Genomic DNA, 21,538 nt, shown 5'->3' on the forward strand with positions numbered 1-21,538 from the left:
ATAGATTTTCATGTGCTATAGCCCACGCCAACTGGTGTTGCCCGAGCCACCGGACTCGAATTGCCTAAAATTTTGTCGGCGAATCATAAATGACCTAGAAATAATAGTCACCATCTCGCAATGATCGTTCCTCATTGTTTGGTATTTTAGGGGCATAAAACTGGAATTCCACCCGATTCCCAGATTTTCGTGTGCTATAGGCCATCAAAAATGACCTAAGGAACAATAGTCACCGTCTCTCCATGATTGTTCCTCATTTTTTGGTATTTTAGGGCCATAAAACTAGAATTCTTCATGATTCCCTGATTTGTGTGTCCTATAGCCCACGCCATCTAGTGGGGCCCGAGCTAACGGACCTGAATGGCCTAAACTTTTGCCGGTAAATCAAAAATGACCTAAGGAACAACAGTCACCGCCACGCCATGACTGTTCGTCATTGTTTGGCATTTTAGAGCCGCAGAACTCGAATTCCACCTGATTCCCAGATATTCGAGTGCTATACCCCATGCCATCTGGTGGGGCCCGATCAATCGGACCGAAATCGACTTAAATTTTGTCATCCTGTCAAAAATTACCTAAGGAACAATAGTCACCGTCTCACCATGACCATTCCTTATTTTATATTTGTGTTTTAGGGCCATAAAACTGGAATTTCGCCCGATTCTAAGATTTTCATGTACTATAACCCATGCCATCTGGTGATGCCTGACCCACCGACCCGCATTGCCTAATATTTTTCAGCCCCATCAAATAAGACCTAAGGAATAATAGTCACTGCCTCTCCATGACCGTTCCTCATGTTTTGGCATTTTAGGGCCAAAAAACTAGAACTCCTCCCGAATCCCAGATTTTCGTATACTATAGCCTACGCCATCTGCTAGGACCCGGGACACCTGACTCGGATCGCCTAAATTTTTTTCGGCCCATCAAAAATGACCTAGGGAACAATATTCACCACCTCGTCATAACCGTTACTCGCATTTTTGAGTTTTAGGGCCATAAAACTAGAATTCCGCCAGATTCTCAAATTTTCATGTGCTACAGCCCACGCCATCTGGTGATGCTTGGGCCATCGGACCCGGATCACCTAATATTATTTCGTCCAATCAAAAAAGACCTAAGGAACAATAGGTCCATAAAACTTTTCCGCCTCTCAATGATCGTTCATCATGTTTTGGCGTTTTAGGGCCATAAAACTGGAACTCTACCTTATTCCCAGATTTTTGTGTGCTATAGCCCACGCCATCTGGTGGGGCCCGACGCACCAGACCCTGATCGCTTAAACTTTTGCCGGCCCATCAAAAAGGACCTAAGGAATAACATTAACCATTTTTACATGATCGTTCCTCGTTTTTTAGTGTTTTAGGGTCATAAAACAAGAATTTTCCTCATTTCCAGATTTTCATGCCCTATAGCCCATGCCATCTGGTAGGGCCCGGGCCAACGGACCTGAATGGCCTAAAATTTTGATGTTCTATCAAAAACGACCTAAGGAACAACAGTCACCTCCTCGCCATGACCCTTCGTCATTTTTTGACGATTTAGAGCCTTGGAACTCGAATTCCGCCTGATTCCCATAAATTCGTGTGCTATAGCCCACGCCATCTGGTGGGGCCCGGGCCACCTGACCCGGATCTTCTTAAATTTTGTCGTCTTATCAAAAATGACCTAAGGAAAAATAATGACTGACTCACCATGACAATTCCTTGTTTTGTTTTGCATTTTAGGGCCATAAAAATGGAATTCCGCCTCATTCCTAAATTTTCGTGTTCTATAGCTCACGCCATGTGGGGCCTGGGCCACCGGACCCACATGGACAAAAGGTTTGTCGGTCCATCAAAAATGACCTAAGGACCAATAGTCACAGCCTCGCCATGACCCTTACTCATTTTTTGTCTTTTTATAGCCATAGAACTAGAATTCTGCCTCATTCCTAGATTTTCTGTGCTATAGCGCATGCCATTTGGTAGGCCCGGGCCACCGAACCGAGATCGCCTTATATTTTGCCGGCCCATCAAAAATTACCTAAGGAACAATAGTCACCACCTCACCATGATCGTTTCTAATTTTTTGGCGTTTTAGGGCCATAAAACTAGAATTCTGCCGATTCTTAGATTTTCATTGATTATAGACCACACCATCTGGTGGGGCCCAGTCAACCGGACCCCGATCATTTGAAATTTTTTCCAACAATCAAAATTAACCTAAGAAACAATATTCACCGTCTCGCCATGATCGTTCCTCATTTGTTAGCGTTTTAGGGCCATAAAAGTAGAATTTTGCCTGATTCCTAGATTTTAGTGTGTTATAGCCCATGCCATCTGAATCGCATAAAATATAAAATGACCTAAGGAATAATAGTCACTACCTCTCCATGAGTGTTCCTCATTTTTTGGTGTTTTAGAGCCATAAATCTGGAATTCCGCTCGATTTCAAGATTTTCGTGCGCTATAAACCACGCCATCAGGTGGGGCCCGGGCCACCAGACCTGGATCGCATAAAATTTTGTCGGCTTATGAAAAATGACCTAAGGAACAATAGTCACCACCTCTCCATTATTGTTCCTCATTTTTAGGCCTTTAAGGGCCATAAAATTGGAATTTTGCCCGATTCCTAGATTTTCATGTGCTATAACCCACGTCACCGGGTAGTGCATGGGCCACTGGACCTGAATCGCCTAAAATTTTACCGGCTCATCAAAAGTGACCTAGGGAACAATAGTCACCGGCTCACAATGATCATTCTTTGTTTTTGGCGTTTTAGGGCCATAAACTGGAATTTCACCTGATTATAAAATTTTCGTATGTTGTATCCCACGCCATCTGGTGGGGCCCCGTCCACCGGACCTGGATCGCCTTAAATTTTGCCTGCCCTTAAAAAATTACATAAGGAATAATAGAAACCGCCTCACCATGACTGTTACTCATATTTTGACATTTTACGGCCATAAAATGGGAATTCCTCCAGATTCCCATATTATCATTTGCTATAACCCACGTCATCTAGTGGGGCCTAGTCCACCGGACTCGGATTGCCTAAAATTTTGCCATCCCATAAAAAATTACCTAATGAACAATAGTCACTGCCTCACTATGGCTGTTCCTTATTTTTTGGCGTTTTAGGGCCATAAAACTGGAATTCTGCCTGATTCTCATATTTTCGTGTTCTATAGCCCATGCCATTCGAATTGCCTAAAATGTTGCCGGCCCATCAAAAATGGCCTAAGGAACAATAGTCACCATCTCCCCATGACCATTCCTCAGTTGTTGGCATTTTAGGGACATAAAACTTGAATTTTGCCCGATTTCCAGATTTTCGTGTGATATAGCTCACGCCAACTAGTGGGGCCCAGTTCACCGAACCCAGATCGCCTTAAATTTTGTCGGCCCATACAAAACGACCTAAGGAATAATTAGTCACTGCCTCGCCATGACCGTTCCTCCTTTTTTGGCGGTTTACGGCCATAAAATTGGAATTCCGCCTTCCCATGAACGTTCCTCTTTTTTTCACATTTTAGGGCCATAAAACTGGAATTATGTCCGATTCCCAGATTTTTGAGTGTTATAGCCCATGCCATCCGATCGCCTAAAATTTTTTTGGCCCATCACAAATGACCTAATGAACGATAGTCACCACCTATCCATGACCATTCCTCATTTGTTGGCGTTTTAGGTCCATAAAACTGGAATTCTGCCCAATTCCCAGATTTTCTAGTGCTATAGCCCGTGCCATCTGGAATGGCCGGGACCACAGGACCCAGATCGCCTAAAAGTTTGAAGGCCTATTAAAAATGACCTAATGAACATTAGTCACTGCCTCACTATGATTATTCCTTATTTTTTGACGTTTAGGGCCATAAAACTGGAATTCTGTCTGATTCCCATATTTTCGTATGATAAAGCCAACGCCATCTAGTGGGGCCCAGTCCACCGAACCCAAATTGCCTAAACTTTTGTCAGTCCATCAAAATCGACATAAGGAACAATAGTCACTGCCTCGCCAAGACCGTTCCTCATTTTTTGTCATTTTAGGGCCATAAAACTATAATTCTACCCGAGTCCTAGATTTTCATGTGCTATAACTTATGCCATCTGGATCACCTAAAATATTGTTGGCCCATCAAAAATGACCTAAGGAATGATAGTCACCGCCTCCCCATGACCGTTCCTCATTTGTTGTCGTTTTAGGGCCATAAATTGGAATTTCGCCCCATTCCCAGATTTTCGTGTGCCATAGCCCACGCCATCTGGTGGGGCATGGGCCACTGGACCCGGATCACCTCAAATTTTGACGTCCCATAAAAAATGACCTAAGGAACAATAGTCACCGCCTCACCATGATCGTTTCTGGTTTATTGGCATTTTAGGGCCATAAAACTAGAACTATGCTCGATTTCTAGTTTTTTGTGAGTTATACCCATCTAGTGGAGCCTGAGTCACCATCTCCCCCTGACCATTCCTCATTTGTTGGAATTTTAGGGACATAAAACTTGAATTTCGCCCGATTTCCAGATTTTCATGTGATATAGCTCACGCCAACAAGTGGGTTCCAGTCCACCGGACCCAGATCGCCTTAAATTTTTTCGGCCCATACAAAACAACCTAAGGAATAATAGTCAGCACCTCGCCATGACCATTCCTCCTTTTTTGGCGATTTACGGCCATAAAATTAGAATTCCGCCCGATTCCCTAATTTTTGTGTGTTATACCCCACATCATATGGTGGGGCCCGAACCACCGAACCCGGATCACCTCAAACTTTTCGGGCCCATAAAAAATTACCTAAGAAAAATTAGTCATCGCCTCACCATGACCGTTCCTCATTTTCTGGCGTTTTAGGGCCATAATACTGGAATACCGCCTTATTCTCGGATTTTCGTGTGCTATAGCCCACGCCATCTAGTGGGGCCCAGACCACCGGTCCCGGATCGCCTTAAACTTTACCTTCCCATAAAAAATGACCTAAGTAATAATAGTCAGCGCCTTCCCATGAACGTTTCTCGTTTTTTGACATTTTAGGGCCAAATAACTGGAATTATGTCTGATTCCCAGATTTTCGAGTGCTATAGCCCATGCCATCCGATCGCCTAAAATTTTGCCGGCCCATCACAAACAACCTAATGAACGATAGTCACTGTCTGTCCATGACCATTCCTCATTTGTTGGTGTTTTAGGACCACAAAACTAGAATCCGCCCAATTCCCAGATTTTCTTGTGCTATAGCCCGTGCCATCTGGAATGGCCAGGGCCACAGGACCCAGATCGCCTAAAAGTTTGAAGGCCTATTAAAAATTACCTAATGAACAATAGTCACTACCTCACTATGACTGTTCCTTATTTTTTGGCATTTTAGGGCCATAAAACTGGAATTCTGCCTGATTCCCATATTTTCGTGTCCTAAAGCTAACGCCATCTAGTGGGGCCCGCTCCACCGAACCCGAATTACCTAAAATTTTGTCGGTCCGTCAAAATCGACCTAAGGAACAATAGTCACTGCCTCGCCATGACCGTTCCTCATTTTTTGTGTTTTAGGGCAATAAAACTAGAATTCGACTCGAGTCCCAGATTTTCATATGCTATAACTTACGCCATCTGGATCGCCTAAAATATTGTTGGCCCATCAAAAATGATCTAAGGAACAATAGTCACCACCTCCCCGTGACCGTTCCTTATTTGTTGTCGTTTTAAAGCCATAAAATTAGAATTCCGCCCCATTCCCAAATTTTCGAGTGTTATAGCACATGCTATCTGGTGGGGCACGGGCCACCGGACCCGGATCACCTCAAATTTTGTCGTCCCATATAAAATGACCTAAGGAACAATAGTCACCTCCTCACCATGACCGTTTCTCGTTTATTGGCATTTTAGGCCATAAAACTAGAACTATGCTCGATTTCTAGTTTTTTGTGGACTATACCCATCTAGTGGAGCCTGAGTCACCATCTCCCCCTGACCATTCCTCATTTGTTGGAATTTTAGGGACATAAAACTTGAGTTTCGCCCGATTTTCAGATGTTCGTGTGATATAGCTCACGCCAACTAGTGGGTCCCAGTCCACCGGACCCAGATCGCCTTAAATATTTTCGGCCCATACAAAACGACCTAAGGAATAATAGTCACCACCTCGCCATGACCGTTCCTCCTTTTTTGGCGATTTACGGCCATAAAATTAGAATTCTGCCCGATTCCCAAATTTTTGTGTGTTATACCCCACATCATATGGTGGGGCCCGAGCCACCGAACCCGGATCACCTCAAACTTTTCGATCCCATAAAAATTACCTAAGAAAAATTAGACATCGCCTCACCATGACCGTTCCTCATTTTCTGGCGTTTTAGGGCCATAATACTGGAATTCCGCCTTATTCTCAGATTTTCGTGTGCTATAGCCCATGCCATCTAGTGGGGCCCGGATCGCCTTAAACTTTACCAGCCCATAAAAAATGACCTAAGTAATAATAGTCACCGCCTTCACATGAACGTTCCTCGTTTTTGACATTTAAGGGCCATAAAACTGGAATTATATCCGATTCCCAGATTTCCGAGTGCTATAGCCCATGCCATCCGATCGCCTAAAATTTTGCCGGCCCATCACAAACGACCTAACGAACTGTACTCACCACCTTTCCATCACCATTCCTGATTTGTTGGCGTTTTAGTTCCACAAAACTAGAATTTCGCCCAATTTCCAGATTTTCTTGTGGTATAGCCCGTGCCATCTGGAATGGCCGGGGCCACAGGACCCAGATCGCCTGAAAGTTTGAAGGCCTATTAAAAATGACCTAATGAACAATAGTCACTGCCTCACTATGACTGTTCCTAATTTTTTGGCGTTTTAGGCCCATAAAATTAGAATTCTTCCTGATTCCCATATTTTCGTGTCCTAAAGCTAACGCCATCTAGTGGGGCCCATTCCACCAAACCCGAATTGCCTAAACTTTTTTCAGTCCGTCAAAATCGACCTAAGGAACAATAGTCACCTCCTCGCTATAACCGTTCCTTATTTTTTGTCATTTAATGGCCATAAAACTAGAATTCTACCCGAGTCCCAGATTTTCATGTGCTATAACTTACGCCATCTGGATCCCCTAAAATATTGTTGGCCCATCAAAAATGACCTAAGGAACAATAGTCACCGCCTCCCCATGACCGTTCCTCATTTGTTGTCGTTTTAGGGCCATAAAATTGGAATTTCGCCCCATTCCCAAATTTTCGTGTGCTATAACCTACGCCATTTGGTGGGGCACGGGCCACCGGACCCGGATCACCTCAAATATTGTCGTTCCATAAAAAATGACCTAAGGAACAATAGTCACCTCCTCACCAAGACCGTTTCTCGTTTATTGGCATTTTAGGGCCATAAAACTAGAACTATGCTCGATTTTTAGTTTTTCGTGGGCTATACCCCACATCATAAGGTGGGGCCCGAGCCACCAAACCCGGATCACCTCAAACTTTTCGAGCCCATAAAAAATTACCTAAGAAAAATCAGTCATCGCCTCACCATGACCGTTCCTCATTTTCTGGCGTTTTAGGGCCATAATACTGGAATTCCGCCTTATTCTCGGATTTTCGTGTGCTATAGCCCACGCCATCTAGTGGGGCCCGGACCACCGATCCCAGATCGCCTTAAACTTTACCGGCCCATAAAAAATAACCTAAGTAATAATAGTCACCGTCTCTCCATGATCGTTCCTCATTTTTTGTCATTTTAGGGCCATAAAACTAGAATTCTACCCGAGTCCCAGATTTTCATGTGCTATAACTTACGCCATATGGATCGCCTAAAATATTGTAGGCCCATCAAAAATTACCTAAGGAACAATTGTCACTGCCTCCCCATGACCGTTCCCCTTTTGTTATCGTTTTAGGGCCATAAAATTAGAATTTCGCCCAATTCCCAGATTTTCATGTGCTATAGCCCACGCCATCTGGTGGGGCACGGGCCATCGGACCCGGATCACCTTAAATTTTTCCGTCCCATAAAAATTGACCTAATGAACAATAGTCACCGCCTCACCATGACCGTTACTGGTTTATTGGCATTTTCGGGCCATAAAACTAGAACTATGCTCGATTTCTAGTTTTTCGTGGGCTATACCCATCTAGTGGAGCTTGGATCACTATCTCCCCATGACCATTCCTCATTTGTTGGCATTTTAGGGACATAAAACTTGAATTTCGCCCGATTTTCAGAGTTTTGTGTGATATATCTCACGCCAACTAGTGGAGCCCAGTCCACCGGACCCAGATCACCTTAAATTTTGTCGGCCCATACAAAACAACCTAAGGAATAATAGTCACCACCTCGCCATTACCGTTCCTCCTTTTTGGCGATTTACGGCCATAAAATTTGAATTTCGTCCGATTCCCAAATTTTTGTGTGTTATACCCTACATCATCTGGTGGGGCCCGAGCCACCGAACCCGGATCACCTCAAATTTTTTAGGCCAATAAAAAATTACCTAAGAAAAATAAGTCATCGCCTCACCAATACCGTTCCTCATTTTCTGGCGTTTTAGGGCCATAATACTAGAATTCCGCCTTATTCTCGGATTTTCATGTGTTATAGCCCACGCCATCTTGTGGGGCCCGGACCACCGGTCCCGGATCACCTAAACTTTACCGGCCCATAAAAATGACCTAAGTAATAATAGTCACCGCCTTCCCATGAACGTTCCTCGTTTTTTGACATTTTAGAGCCATAAAACTAGAATTATGTCTGATTCCCAGATTTTCGAGTGCTATAGCCCATGCCATCCGATCGCCTAAAATTTTGCCGGCCTATCACAAACAACCTAATGAACGATAGTCACCGCCTGTCCATAACCATTCCTCATTTGTTGGCGTTTTAGGTCCACAAAACTAGAATTCCGCCTAATTCCCAGATTTTTTTGTGCTATAGCCTGTGCCATCTCGAATGGCCGGGGCCACAGGACCCAGATCTCCTAAAAGTTTGAAGGAATATTAAAAATGACCTAATGAACAATAGTCACTGCCTCACTATGGCTGTTCCTTATTTTTTGGCGTTTTAGAGCCATAAAATTAGAATTATGCCTGATTCCCATATTTTCGTGTGCTAAAGCCAACGCCATCTAGTGGGGCCCAGTCCACCGAACCCGAATTGCCTAAACTTTTTTCGGTCCATCAAAATCGACGTAAGGAACAATAGTCACCGTCTCGCCATGATCGTTCCTCATGTTTTGTCAATTTAGGGCAATAAAACTACAATTCTGCCCGAGTCCCAGATTTGCATGTGCTATAACTTACGCCATATGGATCGCCTAATATATTGTTGGCCCATACAAAATGACCTAAGGAACAATAGTCACCGCCTCCCCATGACCGTTCCTCATTTGTTGTCGTTTTAGGGCCATAAAATTAGAATTTCGCCCCATTCCTAGATTTTCGTGTGCTATAGCCCACGCCATCTGGTGGGGCATGGGCCATCGGACCCGGATCACCTCAAATTTTGTCGCCCCATAAAAATTGACCTAATGAACAATAGTTACCACCTCACCATGACCGTTTCTGATTTATTGGCATTTTAGGGCCATAAAACTAGAACTATGCTCGATTTCTAGTTTTTCGTGGGCTATACCCATCTAGTGGAGCCTGGGTCACCATCTCCCCATGACCATTCCTCATTTGTTGGCATTTTAGGGACATAAAACTTGAATTTCGCCCGATTTCAAGATTATCGTGTGATATAGCTCACGCCAACTAGTGGGGCCCAGTCCACCGAACCCAGATCGCCTTAAATTTTGTCGGCCCATACAAAATGACCTAAGAAATAATAATCACCACCTCGCCATGACCCTTCCTTCTTTTTGGCAATTTACGGCCATAAAATTGGAATTTCGCTCGATTCCCAAATTTTCTTGTGTTATACCCCCACATCATCTGGTGGGGCCCGAGCCACCGAACCCGGATCACCTCAAATTTTTTCGGCACATAAAATATTACCTAAGAAAAATTAGTCATCGCCTCACCATGACCGTTCCTCATTTTCTGGCGTTTTAGGGCCATAATACTGGAATTCCACTTTATTCTCGAATTTTCGTGTGCTATGGCCCACGCCACCTAGTGGGTCCCGGACCACCGGTCCCGGATCGCCTTAAACTTTACCGGCCCATAAAAATGACCTAAGTAATAATAGTCACCACCTTCCCATGAACGTTCCTCATTTTTTGACATTTTAGAGCCATAAAACTGGAATTATGTCTGATTCCCAGATTTTCGAGTGCTATAGCCCATGCCATCCGATCACCTAAAATTTTGCCGGCCCATCACAAACAACCTAATGAACGATAGTCACCACCTGTTCAAGACCATTCCTCATTTGTTGGCGTTTTAGGTCCACAAAACTAGAATTCCGCCCAATTCCCAGATTTTCTTGTGCTATAGCCCGTGCCATCTGGAATGGCCGGGGCCACAGGACCCAGATCACCTAAAATTTTGAAGGCCTATTAAAAATGACCTAATGAACAATAGTCACTGCCTCACTATGACTCTTCCTTATTTTTTGGCGTTTTAGGGCCATAAAACTGGAATTCTGCCTGATTCACAAATTTTCGTGTCCTAAAGCCAATGCCATCTAGTGGGGCCCAGTCCACCGAACCCGAATTGCCTAAACTTTTGTCGGTCCATCAAAATTGACCTAAGGAACAATAGTCACCGTCTCGCGATGATCGTTCCTCATGTTTTGTCAATTTAGGGCCATAAAACTAGAATTCTACCCGAGTCCCAGATTTTCATGTGCTATAACTTACGCCATATGGATCACCTAAAATATTGTTGGCCCATAAAAAATGACCTAAGGAACAATAGTCACCGCCTCCCCATGACCATTCCTCATTTGTTGTCGTTTTAGGGCTATAAAATTGGAATTTTGCCCCATTCCCAGATTTTCGTGTGCTATAACCCACACCATCTGGTGGGGCACGGGCCACCGTACCCGGATCACCACAAATTTTTCCGTCCCATAAAAAATGACCTAAGGAACAATAGTCACCGCCTCACCATGACCGTTTCTGGTTTATTGGCATTTTAGGGCCATAAAACTATAACTATGCTCGATTTCTAGTTTTCGTGGGCTATACCCATCTAGTGGAGCCTGGGTCACCATCTCCCCATTACCATTCCTCATTTGTTGGATCTTTAGGGACATAAAACTTTAATTTCGCCCGATTTCCAGATTTTCGCGTGATATAGCTCACGCCAACTAGTGGGGCCCAGTCCACCGGACCCAGATCGCCTTAAATTTTGTCAGCCCATACAAAACGACCTAAGGAATAATAGTCACCACCTCGCCATGACCGTTCCTTCTTTTTTGGCGAATTACGGCCATAAAATTTGAATTCCGCCCGATTCCCAAATTTTCGTATGTTATACCCTACATCATCTGGTGGGGCCCGAGCCACCAAACCCGAATCACCTCAAATTGTTCGGGACCATAATAAATTACCTAAGAAAAATTAGTCATCGCCTCACCACGACCGTTCCTCATTTTCTGGCATTTTAGGGCCATAATACTAGAATTCCGCCTTATTCTCAGATTTTCATGTGTTATCGCCCACGCCATCTAGTGGGGCCCGGACCACCGGTCCCGGATCGCCTTAAACTTTACCGGCCCATAAAAATGAACTAAGTAATAATAATCACCACCTTCCCCATGAACGTTCCTCATTTTTTGACATTTTAGATCCATAAAACTGGAATTATGTCTGATTCCCAGATTTTTGAGTGCTAGAGCCCATGCCATCCGATCGCCTAAAATTTTGCCGGCCCATCACAAACAACCTAATGAACGATAGTCACCGCTTGTCCATGACCATTCCTCATTTGTTGGCGTTTTAGGTCCACAAAACTAGAATGTCGCCCAATTCCCAAATTTTCTTGTGCTATAGCCCGTGCCATCTGGAATGGCCGGGGCCACAGGACCCAGATCACCTAAAAGTTTGAAGGCCTATTAAAAATTACCTAATGAACAATAGTCACTGCCTCAATATGACTCTTCCTTATTTTTTGGCGTTTTAGGGCCATAAAACTGGAATTATGCGTGATTCACATATATTCGTGTCTTAAAGCCAACGCCATCTAGTGGGGCCCAGTCCACCGAACCCGAATTGCCTAAACTTTTGTCGGTCCGTCAAAATCGACAAAAGTAACAATAGTCACCGTCTCGCCATGATCGTTCCTCATTTTTTGTCATTTTAGGGCCATAAAACTAGAATTCTACCCGAGTCCCAGATTTTCATGTGCTATAACTTACGCCATATGGATCACCTAAAATATTGTTGGCCCATCAAAAATGACCTAAGGAACAATAATCACCGCCTCCCCATGACCATTCCTCATTTGTTGTCGTTTTAGGGCTATAAAATTGGAATTTCGCCCCATTCCCAGATTTTCGTGTGCTATAACCCACACCATCTGGTGGGGCATGGGCCACCGGACCCGGATCACCTCAAATTTTGCCGTCCCATAAAAAATGACCTAAGGAACAATAGTCACCGCCGCACCATGATTGTTTCTGGTTTATTGGCATTTTAGGGCCATAAAACTAGAACTATGTTCGATTTCTAGTTTTTCGTGGGCTATACCCATCTAGTGGAGCCTGGGTCACCATCTCCCCATGACCATTCCTCATTTGTTGGCAGTTTAGGGATATAAAACTTGAGTTTCGCCCGATTTCCAGAGTTTTGTGTGATATAGCTCACGCCAACTAGTGGAGCCCAGTCCACCGGACCCAGATCGCCTTAAATTTTGTCGGCCCATACAAAATGACCTAAGGAATAATAGTCACCACCTCGCCATGACCGTTCCTTCTTTTTTGGCAATTTACGGCCATAAAATTGGAATTTCGCTCGATTCTCAAATTTTCTTGTGTTATACCCCACATCATCTGGTGGGGCCCGAGCCACCGAACCCGGATTACCTCAAATTCTTCGGGCCCATAAAAATTACCTAAGAAAAATTATTCATCACCTCACCATGACCGTTCCTCATTTTCTGGCGTTTTAGGGCCATAATGCTGGAATTCCACCTTATTCTCGGATTTTCGTGTGCTATAGCCCACGCCACCTAGTGGATCCCGGACCACCGGTCCTAGATCGCCTTAAACTTTACCGGCCCATAAAAATGGCCTAAGTAATAATAGTCACCGCCTTCCCATGAACGTTCCTCATTTTTTAACATTTTAGGGCCATAAAACTTGAATTATGTTAGATTCCCGGATTTTCGAGTGCTATAGCCCATGCCATCCGATCAACTTAAATTTTGCCTGCCCATCACAAATGACCTAATGAACGATAGTCACCGCCTGCCCATGACCATTCCTCATTTGTTGGCGTTTTAGGTCCATAAAACTGGAATTCAGCCCAATTCCCAGATTTTCTTGTGCTATAGCCCGTGCCATCTGGAATGGCCGGGGCCACGGGACCCATATCCCCTAAAAGTTTGAAGGCCTATTAAAAATTACCTAATGAACAATAGTCACTGCCTCACTATGACTCTTCCTTATTTTTTGGCGTTTTAGGGCCATAAAACTGGAATTCTGCCTGATTCACATATTTTCGTGTCCTAAAGCCAACCCCATCTAGTGGGGCCCAGTCCACCGAACCTGAATTGCCTAAACTTTTGTCGGTCCGTCAAAATCGACAAAAGTAATAATAGTCACCGTCTCGCCATGATCGTTCCTTATTTTTTGTCATTTTAGGGCCATAAAACTAGAATTCTACCCGAGTCCCAAATTTTCATGTGCTATAACTTACGCCATATGGATCGCCTAAAATATTGTTGGCCCATCAAAAATGACCTAAGGAACAATAGTCACTGCCTCCCCATGACCGTTCCTCATTTGTTGTCGTTTTAGGGCTATAAAATTGGAATTTCGCCCCATTCCCAGATTTTCGTGTGCTATATGTGACTAGTGGCCTTGTGAGAGCAGAGGAGTGTATGCATGCGGGGATTTACGTGAGCTGCATTCCATATTACGACCCGCAACCGGCAGAGTCTCCTTCAGAGTATTTATATTTCTCCTGTCCAAATTTGTATTCCGGACAGATGCTGTATTTTATTTTATATTCCTAGTTGATGCTCATGCACTTGTGACACCGGGTTTTGGGGTGATTATGGGTTGTTCTGTATTGAAATTATTAAAAATATTATTATTTACACTGTGAATTCCATCTTTTACTATTTAATTGAAGGAAAATATGACTTCAAAAATATTAAAATGAGAACAGTAGTCACCGTCTCGCCATGACCGTTCCTCCTTTTTTGTCATTTTAGGGCCATAAAACTAGAATTCTACCCGAGTCCCAGATTTTCATGTGCTATAACTTACACCATATGGATCGCCTAAAATATTGTTGGCCCAACAAAAATGAACTAAGGAACAATAGTCACCACCTCCCAATGACCGTTCCTCATTTGTTGTAGTTTTAGGGCCATAAAATTAGAATTTCGCCGCATTCCCAAATTTTCGTGTGCTATATGTGACTAGTGGCCTTGTGAGAGCAGAGGCGTGTATGTATGTGGGGATTTACGTGAGCTGCATTCCATATTACGACCCACAACCGGCAGAGTCTCCTTCAGAGTATTTATATTTCTCCTGTCCAAATTTGTATTCCGGACAGATGCTGTATTTTATTTTATATTCCTAGTTGATGCTCATGCACTTGTGACACCGGGTTTTGGGGTGATTATGGGTTGTTTTGTATTGAAATTGTTCAAAATATTATTATTTACACTGTGAATTCCATCTTTTACTATTTAATTGAAGGAAAATCAAGACCTTTAATGAATTTTGGGTCGTGACAACCGGACCCGGATCGCTTAATATTTTGGCGGCCCATCAAAAACGACCTTAGGAACAATAGGCACCCCCTTTCCATGACCGTTCCTCATTTTTTGGCATATTAGGATCATAAAAATGGAATTCCACCCGATTCCCGAAATTTCGTGTGCTATATCCCACTCCATCTGCTGGGGCCTAGGCCACCGGACACGGATCGCTTAAAATTTTGTCGGCCCATCAAAAATGACCTAAGTAACAATAGTCACACCCTCGGAATGAACGTTCCTCATTTGTTGGCGTTTTAGGGCCATAAAACTGGAATTTTGTCCGATTCCAAAGTTTTCGTGTTCTATCCCACACCATCTTGTGGGGCCCGGGCCACCGGACCCGGATCGCTTAAAATTTTTCTGTTCCATCAAAAATGTCATAATGAACAATATTCATCGCCTCTCCATGACTGTTCCTCATTTTTTGGCGTTTTAGGGCCATAAACCTGGAATTCCGCCTGATTCCTAGATTTTAGTGTGGTATTGCCCACGCCATCTGCTAGGGACTGAGTCACCGAACCCGGATCACCTAAAATTTTACTAGCCCATCAAAATCGACCTAAGGAACAATAGTCATCACCTCTCTATGAACATTCCTCTTTTTGGCATTTTAGGGCCATAGAAATGTAAATCCTCCCGATTCCTAGATTTTTGTGTGCTATATTCTACGCCATCTGGTGGGGCCCGGGCCACCTGACTCGGATTGCCTAAAATTTTGTCACCCCATCGAAAATGACCTAAGGAACAATAGTCACTACCTTTCCATGATCGTTCTTCATTTTTAGGTATTTTAGGGCCATAAAAATGGAATTGCGCCCGATTCCCTGATATTTGTGTGCATGCCATCTGGTGTGGACCGGGCCACCAGAGTAGGATCGCCTAAAAGTTTGTCAGCCCATGAAAAATGACCTATGGAACAATAGTCATCACTTCGCCATGTCTGTTTCTCGTGTTTTGGCATTTTAGGGCCATAAAATTGAAATTCCGCTTGATTCCCAGATTTTTGTATGCTATAGCCCACGTAATATTCGGCTTAAAGTATGTATATTTATATGCATATTGCCTCGCATTTTACTCATGTTTTGTAAATTTAGGATGTGTAATCTAACAATTTGTGCTAATTTGTGATATTTGTATGTGTAGGAGTCATTCGGAGGCAATGTGAGACGAAAGTGCACGAGTTGAGTTGAAGTAAAACTGGAACAAAATAAAAAAAGCCACAGAGTAGCGCCACATGTAGCGCGGGGTGCAACCTGTGGCTTAGTTTCCAGAAGCTCCAAAATTCCAGCGCCAAGGCTAGCGCCCTACACTACCCTGGGTGCTGGTGACATGAAGTTGTCCGATTTCACCCGGACTTGGTTAATTCGACCTGAAGACGCCCCCAACTCGTATAAAAGAAAACCTAAACCTATTTTGGAGAGGGGGATGCCACTTTGAGAGAGAAACACAAGAACGAAACACTCGAGATCACAGAATTATCAATTCTTCCATTCTTCATCTAGTATTCATCATTGTTTTGTCTGAAAACAATATTTTGATGATTGTTATGAACATGAGTGGCTAAGAACCTTATTATTCTAGGATCGTGGGTCATTCTTGACTATTGTAATTTGACGGTTGATTGTTTTGCTTGACTTTATCATATTAATTTGTTTATTCAATCTTGTACTTAATTATTCTATTGTGTAGCTAACAATAGAGTACTATCTACGAATCTATAGTTAAACTCGAAAGTGGGAACTATAGATTGCATATAAGGTTGAATAGAGTAAGTTCTTAAATCCGGGCATCGGAGAATAGATTTGTGATTAGGATAGACATATTCTAGTTGCCTTACTTGGTTATTTTTGCAGGAACTATATATGCGTTCTTGTCAAGTTTGATTCTATAGACATATAGCCTTAGGTTGGCTTGAATAGGCGAGCAAATCGTCGAAAGAACTTCCCGAGCATAATAAACCCTGCTAATCAACAAATTAGATAAGTCAAGTGATGACATCAACCCGAAAAACGCAATAGGAGAGACGTTAATCCCATAACCCAGGAATATCCCCATCACATTGAATTCTCGCTAAGTGTTTGTTTGCTCTGCTTGTGATCTTATTTTATTACGTGCTTATTAGTTCGTAGCAATATAGTTACAAAAATAACAATCATCTTCTTCACATTCACTTGAGCATTAAATTTTTAAATAGCTTAGATTTGACAATAGTTGATCATAAATACTCATGGGAACAATACTTTCTTATCACTTTATTACTTGTTGACTGCGTATACTTGCGTGTGCGTTTGGACCCATCTAGTTTTTGGCACCGTCGTCGGGGATTTAGAAATTAGTTATTTTTTTGAAATAAGCTCTTATTATTTGTTTTAGTTCTAGTGTTAATCCGTTTGACTAATTCTGACTCTACAGGTGTTCACCTTGAATGCTAAGAAGAAGCAACAGTTTGAACAACCTTTCTCCTCCTGATCCTGAGCCCGAAAGACTCTTCCACAGGTTAAGGAGGGAGGCGGAAGAAAGAGCAAGAATTGCAGAGTTAGGTATTGTAGTCTAACCACAGCCAATCGAGATGGCAGGAAATGAAGAATGGCTGGTGATTGAGGCTGCAAGGCCTATTCTTTCTAACATGACTCAGGCTATCGTAAAGTCTGACATCACAGGACACTTTAAGCTCAAACAATACACGGTGCAGCTAATTCAGTCCAAGGGGCAGTATGTGGGTCTATCTCATAGAGATCCGCAGCGGCACATTTAGAACTTTTTGGAGATTACGGATACATACAACTATTTGAACGTCTCCAAGGACTATGTCAGACTAACTCTGTTTCCCTTTTCACTGCTGGGGAAGCTAAGGAATGGTTAAACAAAGAGCCCACAAACTCGATCCAAACTTGGGATGATCTGGCACGAAAGTTCTTAATAATGTTTTTCCCCACAAAGAAAACAACGTCGCAGAGGAGCCAGATTCTTGGGTTTCAACAACGAGATGGAGAGAATATTCGTCAAGCCTGGGAAAGATACAAGAAACTATGATATGGAGAGACTATTCGTCAAGTCTGGGAAAGATACAAGAAACTACTTAGAGACTGCCCACATCATTATCAGACTTATGAGGTGTTGGGACATACTTTTGTGGATGGGTGGGATGTGACCTCCAAATTGAATCTAGACTCAGCTTGTGGAGGAAGTTGCATGCAGAAGACATACAGTGAGATTCATACTTTTCTGAACAGTTTCACTACAAATGGGTCAAGGGCATCAAATGCAGCAGGTTCAGAGGATGGCCATATGTTGTGAAATTTGTGGAGAAGGTCACACAAGTGACCAATGTCCGGTGAATCTAGAATCTATTTATTATGTAGGCCAGCAGATTAGAGGTCCAATGAACCAAAATGCGCAATATGGGAATACTTATAATCCCAATTGGAGAAACCACCCGAATTTCTCAATGGGGTGGAAATCAGGCTAGTCATAATCAATACAGACCCCAAGGAAACTACAATCAGCTCGAAAGGCCACCACAACAGGTAGAAGAAAGCATTAATGATATGTTGAAAAAGCTGTTGATTGACAACCAGCAACTTCGAACAGACAATCAGCAGTTGAAGACTAAATTTTGAAATATAGAGAGGCAAATTGGGCAGTTGGCTGCACAACAAAATACCCGACCAGCAAGGGCCCTTCCAACTTATACAGATAAGAATCCTTAGGTGAATGCTGTAACCTTAAGGAATGGAAGAGAATTAGAAAAAGTACCAAAAATAAAGAAATAAAAAGTCACTCCTAAGGGCGAACTAGTTTCTCAAACTGTGGTGGAAACTGAGAAAGAAATTGAAGAAAGTGAAAAGACTCCAATTGCAAGGCCACCACCTCCCTTCCAACAAAGATTAAAGAAGAAAAGTGATGACAAGATTTTCAGCAAATTTCTTGATATAGTGAGCCAAATTCAAATGAATCTCCCATTGGTTGATGTGCTACGTGAAATCCCAAAATACGCTAAGTACATCAAAGATATTATGGCTAACAAAAGGAGGTTGACAGAGTTTGAGACTGTGGCACTTATTGAGGAGTGCAGTTCTAGGGTACAGAGTATTCTCCCGCCGAAGTTGAAGGATCCAGGTTGTTTTACAATCCCCTTGGCGATTCGAAAACACGAGGTTGGTAGAGCCTTGTGCGATTTGGGAGCGAGCATTAATTTGGTGCCACTATCAGTATTCAAGAAGCTCAATCTTAGAGCCCCCGGGCCTACTATTGTACTTCTACAGCTAGCAGATCGGTCATTAGCAGTGCCTGAAGGAATTATTGAAGATGTGCTAGTGCGAGTAGGGAAGTTCATCTTTCCCAGAGATTTCACTATTCTTGACTACATGGCTGATGAGGAGGTTTCAATTATTTGGGGGCGACCATTCTTGGCCACTGGAGGGGCACTTATTGATGTGAGGGAGGATAAGCTAAAGATGAGAGTGCATGATGAAGAAATCACATTTAATTTGTACAAGGCGCTTAACCTTCCTACACATTATGAGGATCTGTGCATGATCTCTGTTGTAGAATCAAAGTTAATAGAACAAGGTCCTTGTGTGGAGCCTATTAGCATGGAAAAGAAACTCGAGTTAGAAGAAGTGGTGTTGCGAGCTGAATGTGTAAAGGTAAAAGAGAAAAGGGTCAGAGAGGAAAGAGAAGATCCTCCTAGAGCGCGAGAGTATCATGTGCTAGCTAGGCCCTAGAGGGTCTCAGGGAGTATTTCTCATCCTTGTTTTAATATTTTTCTATGTGATCATGCATCGAGGATTATGCATATCATAAGTGTGGGGTGGGGGAACTACTTTCTGATTTGTAATTGTATAAACTATTTTTTTATTTTATTAGTTTTATTTTAGAACCCATAGTTAGAATTAGTCTAGTTTAGAGTAGTAGACTTCAAGAAAAAAAGTTGTCGGGGCTCGGACGTTTCGGCGATGGATCTTTTGTAGAATTTTCTTTAGGGATTAAAGTCTGACTAAAAACACCCAAGAAACTTCTTTTGTTTTTTTAGGATTGTTAGGTAGTATCCCTTGGTTTTTCTTTGGATGCCGGTTCTTTTCCAAGGGGGTAGCTTGAATCGGGTATTTTATTTTTATTTTTTTTAGGAGTAGATGGAAGAAAACTGAGTTGCTCGAAAATACCTTTTGACATGTTTGGTGCTGGCACATTAGCCTATGGCATGCACGTTGTCTTCTTTCATATTTGTTTGAATTGTAATGCCTAAGTAAAATAATTAGCCTACTCTATGATGCCTTTTTCTCAGTTGTTTGACTGGTATGTCACTTAGTGCATTATTGCTTAAAATTTCTCAACTATATGTGCTTGCTTGACTTGAGAGTTGAACAGAACCGTCTTGATTGAGTCATGTGCAAAGTGTGTGTAAGAATTTGTGTTATTTTGTGTTAACCTATGTAGTCTAAAACTTGCCCCGTGTGTTAATCGAAGCGAAATCATTAAGTTGTTCTAGTCTAGGAGATGACGTAGGCATTTCTTGCTTGATCATAGATGTGCTTTTCACTTACAAATAAAAATTTTCCGTTGCTAGCCCCTTTGAGCCTATAGACCTTTTCTTCGGCACCCACACTACAAGTCATATTCCTATTTTATTCTTAATTTGAGCTTGTTGAACCTTTACCTACTAAGTCACTTAGGCGCTAAAAGAAGTAAGGTGAAAGATTTAAGAAGTAGCTTTCGAAGGGCCCATAAGGTGCACTAAAATTGTGAGAAAGGCCACTAGCCGATGAACCTTAATGTATGGAGTGTGTGTAGAAGAAAAAAAAAAGAAAAAATTACAAGAAAAGAAAGAAAAAAAGTACAAATAAAGTAGAGGAGGCAAAAAATACACACCTCCTAATTTTATTAATCCGTGTTAATGGGGATGTAGAAGTGCTTAATTGAAGAAGAGGGCTATGTTTTGTATGGTTTGTGGCGAGTGAATTGGTTGAGAAGAAAAAGTGCTCGATTCTTGAGTATAATGTACTAAAGTACTTAGGAGGGTTAATCACTATTCCTAAATGTATCCTACCCGTTCCTTAGCCTACATTACCACCTTAAAGTCCTAATTGATCCTAGACTTGGCTAGCTTAGATTAGTAGAGATGTACACTACGGGTAAGCTTATGGTACGACCACAGAATGCACATGAAATTCTTTGTGAGAGTGAGCAAATTTTGTTCAATTGTGTGATGTCTTAATTTATGTTCAGTGTCATATTTGAACGTGTGAAGTATTTCTATACTCACTCTTTTATTTGTGGTGAGGGCATTTGATCTCATGACGGATTGGTAGTGTTGTAAACTTCTCTTGTTGGTGAATGCAGAGTTGAGAATTCTTAGTGGTCACAAGTCGGCTCTTGAGGTAGGGTGGTTGCGGATATGTTGTTTAAATTGGTTGAATTGCATTGTGTATACTTGGGCATGTTTAAAATGGGAAGAATGTGAATTTCGTATATTCATGCTTGATTGCCGGTATCAATTATAGTCAAAGGTAGAGTGTATGATTGAAAAATTGAATTGCTCTTCCCTATTTGAGATGTACGTTGTTGGGGTGTAGTTATAGTTCCATTGCTCGAGGACTAGCAAGAGTTTAAGTGTGGAGTGTTGATATTCATCTTAAAGTATGTATATTTATATGCATATTGCCTCGCATTTTACTCATGTTTTGTAAA

At 42.4% G+C, this 21,538-nt stretch overlaps 1 protein-coding gene across 1 annotated transcript; it reads left to right on the forward strand.

Moving 5' to 3' along the window:
- Window positions 1–18,798: 18,798 nt before the first annotated feature.
- Window positions 18,799–19,575, forward strand: LOC107799210 (uncharacterized). The gene has a single exon (XM_016622297.1). The coding sequence runs from the start codon at window positions 18,799–18,801 to the stop codon at window positions 19,573–19,575; it is 777 nt and encodes a 258-aa protein (XP_016477783.1).
- Window positions 19,576–21,538: the final 1,963 nt, after the last annotated feature.

This window comes from Nicotiana tabacum, chromosome 13 (assembly GCF_000715075.1).
Source record: "Nicotiana tabacum cultivar K326 chromosome 13, ASM71507v2, whole genome shotgun sequence".
NCBI lineage: Eukaryota > Viridiplantae > Streptophyta > Magnoliopsida > Solanales > Solanaceae > Nicotiana > Nicotiana tabacum.

Excerpts from the sequence above, each read along its gene's own strand:
- LOC107799210 (XM_016622297.1), top strand. The coding sequence starts at position 18,799 with ATGAATCTCCCATTGGTTGATGTGCTACGTGAAATCCCAAAATACGCT.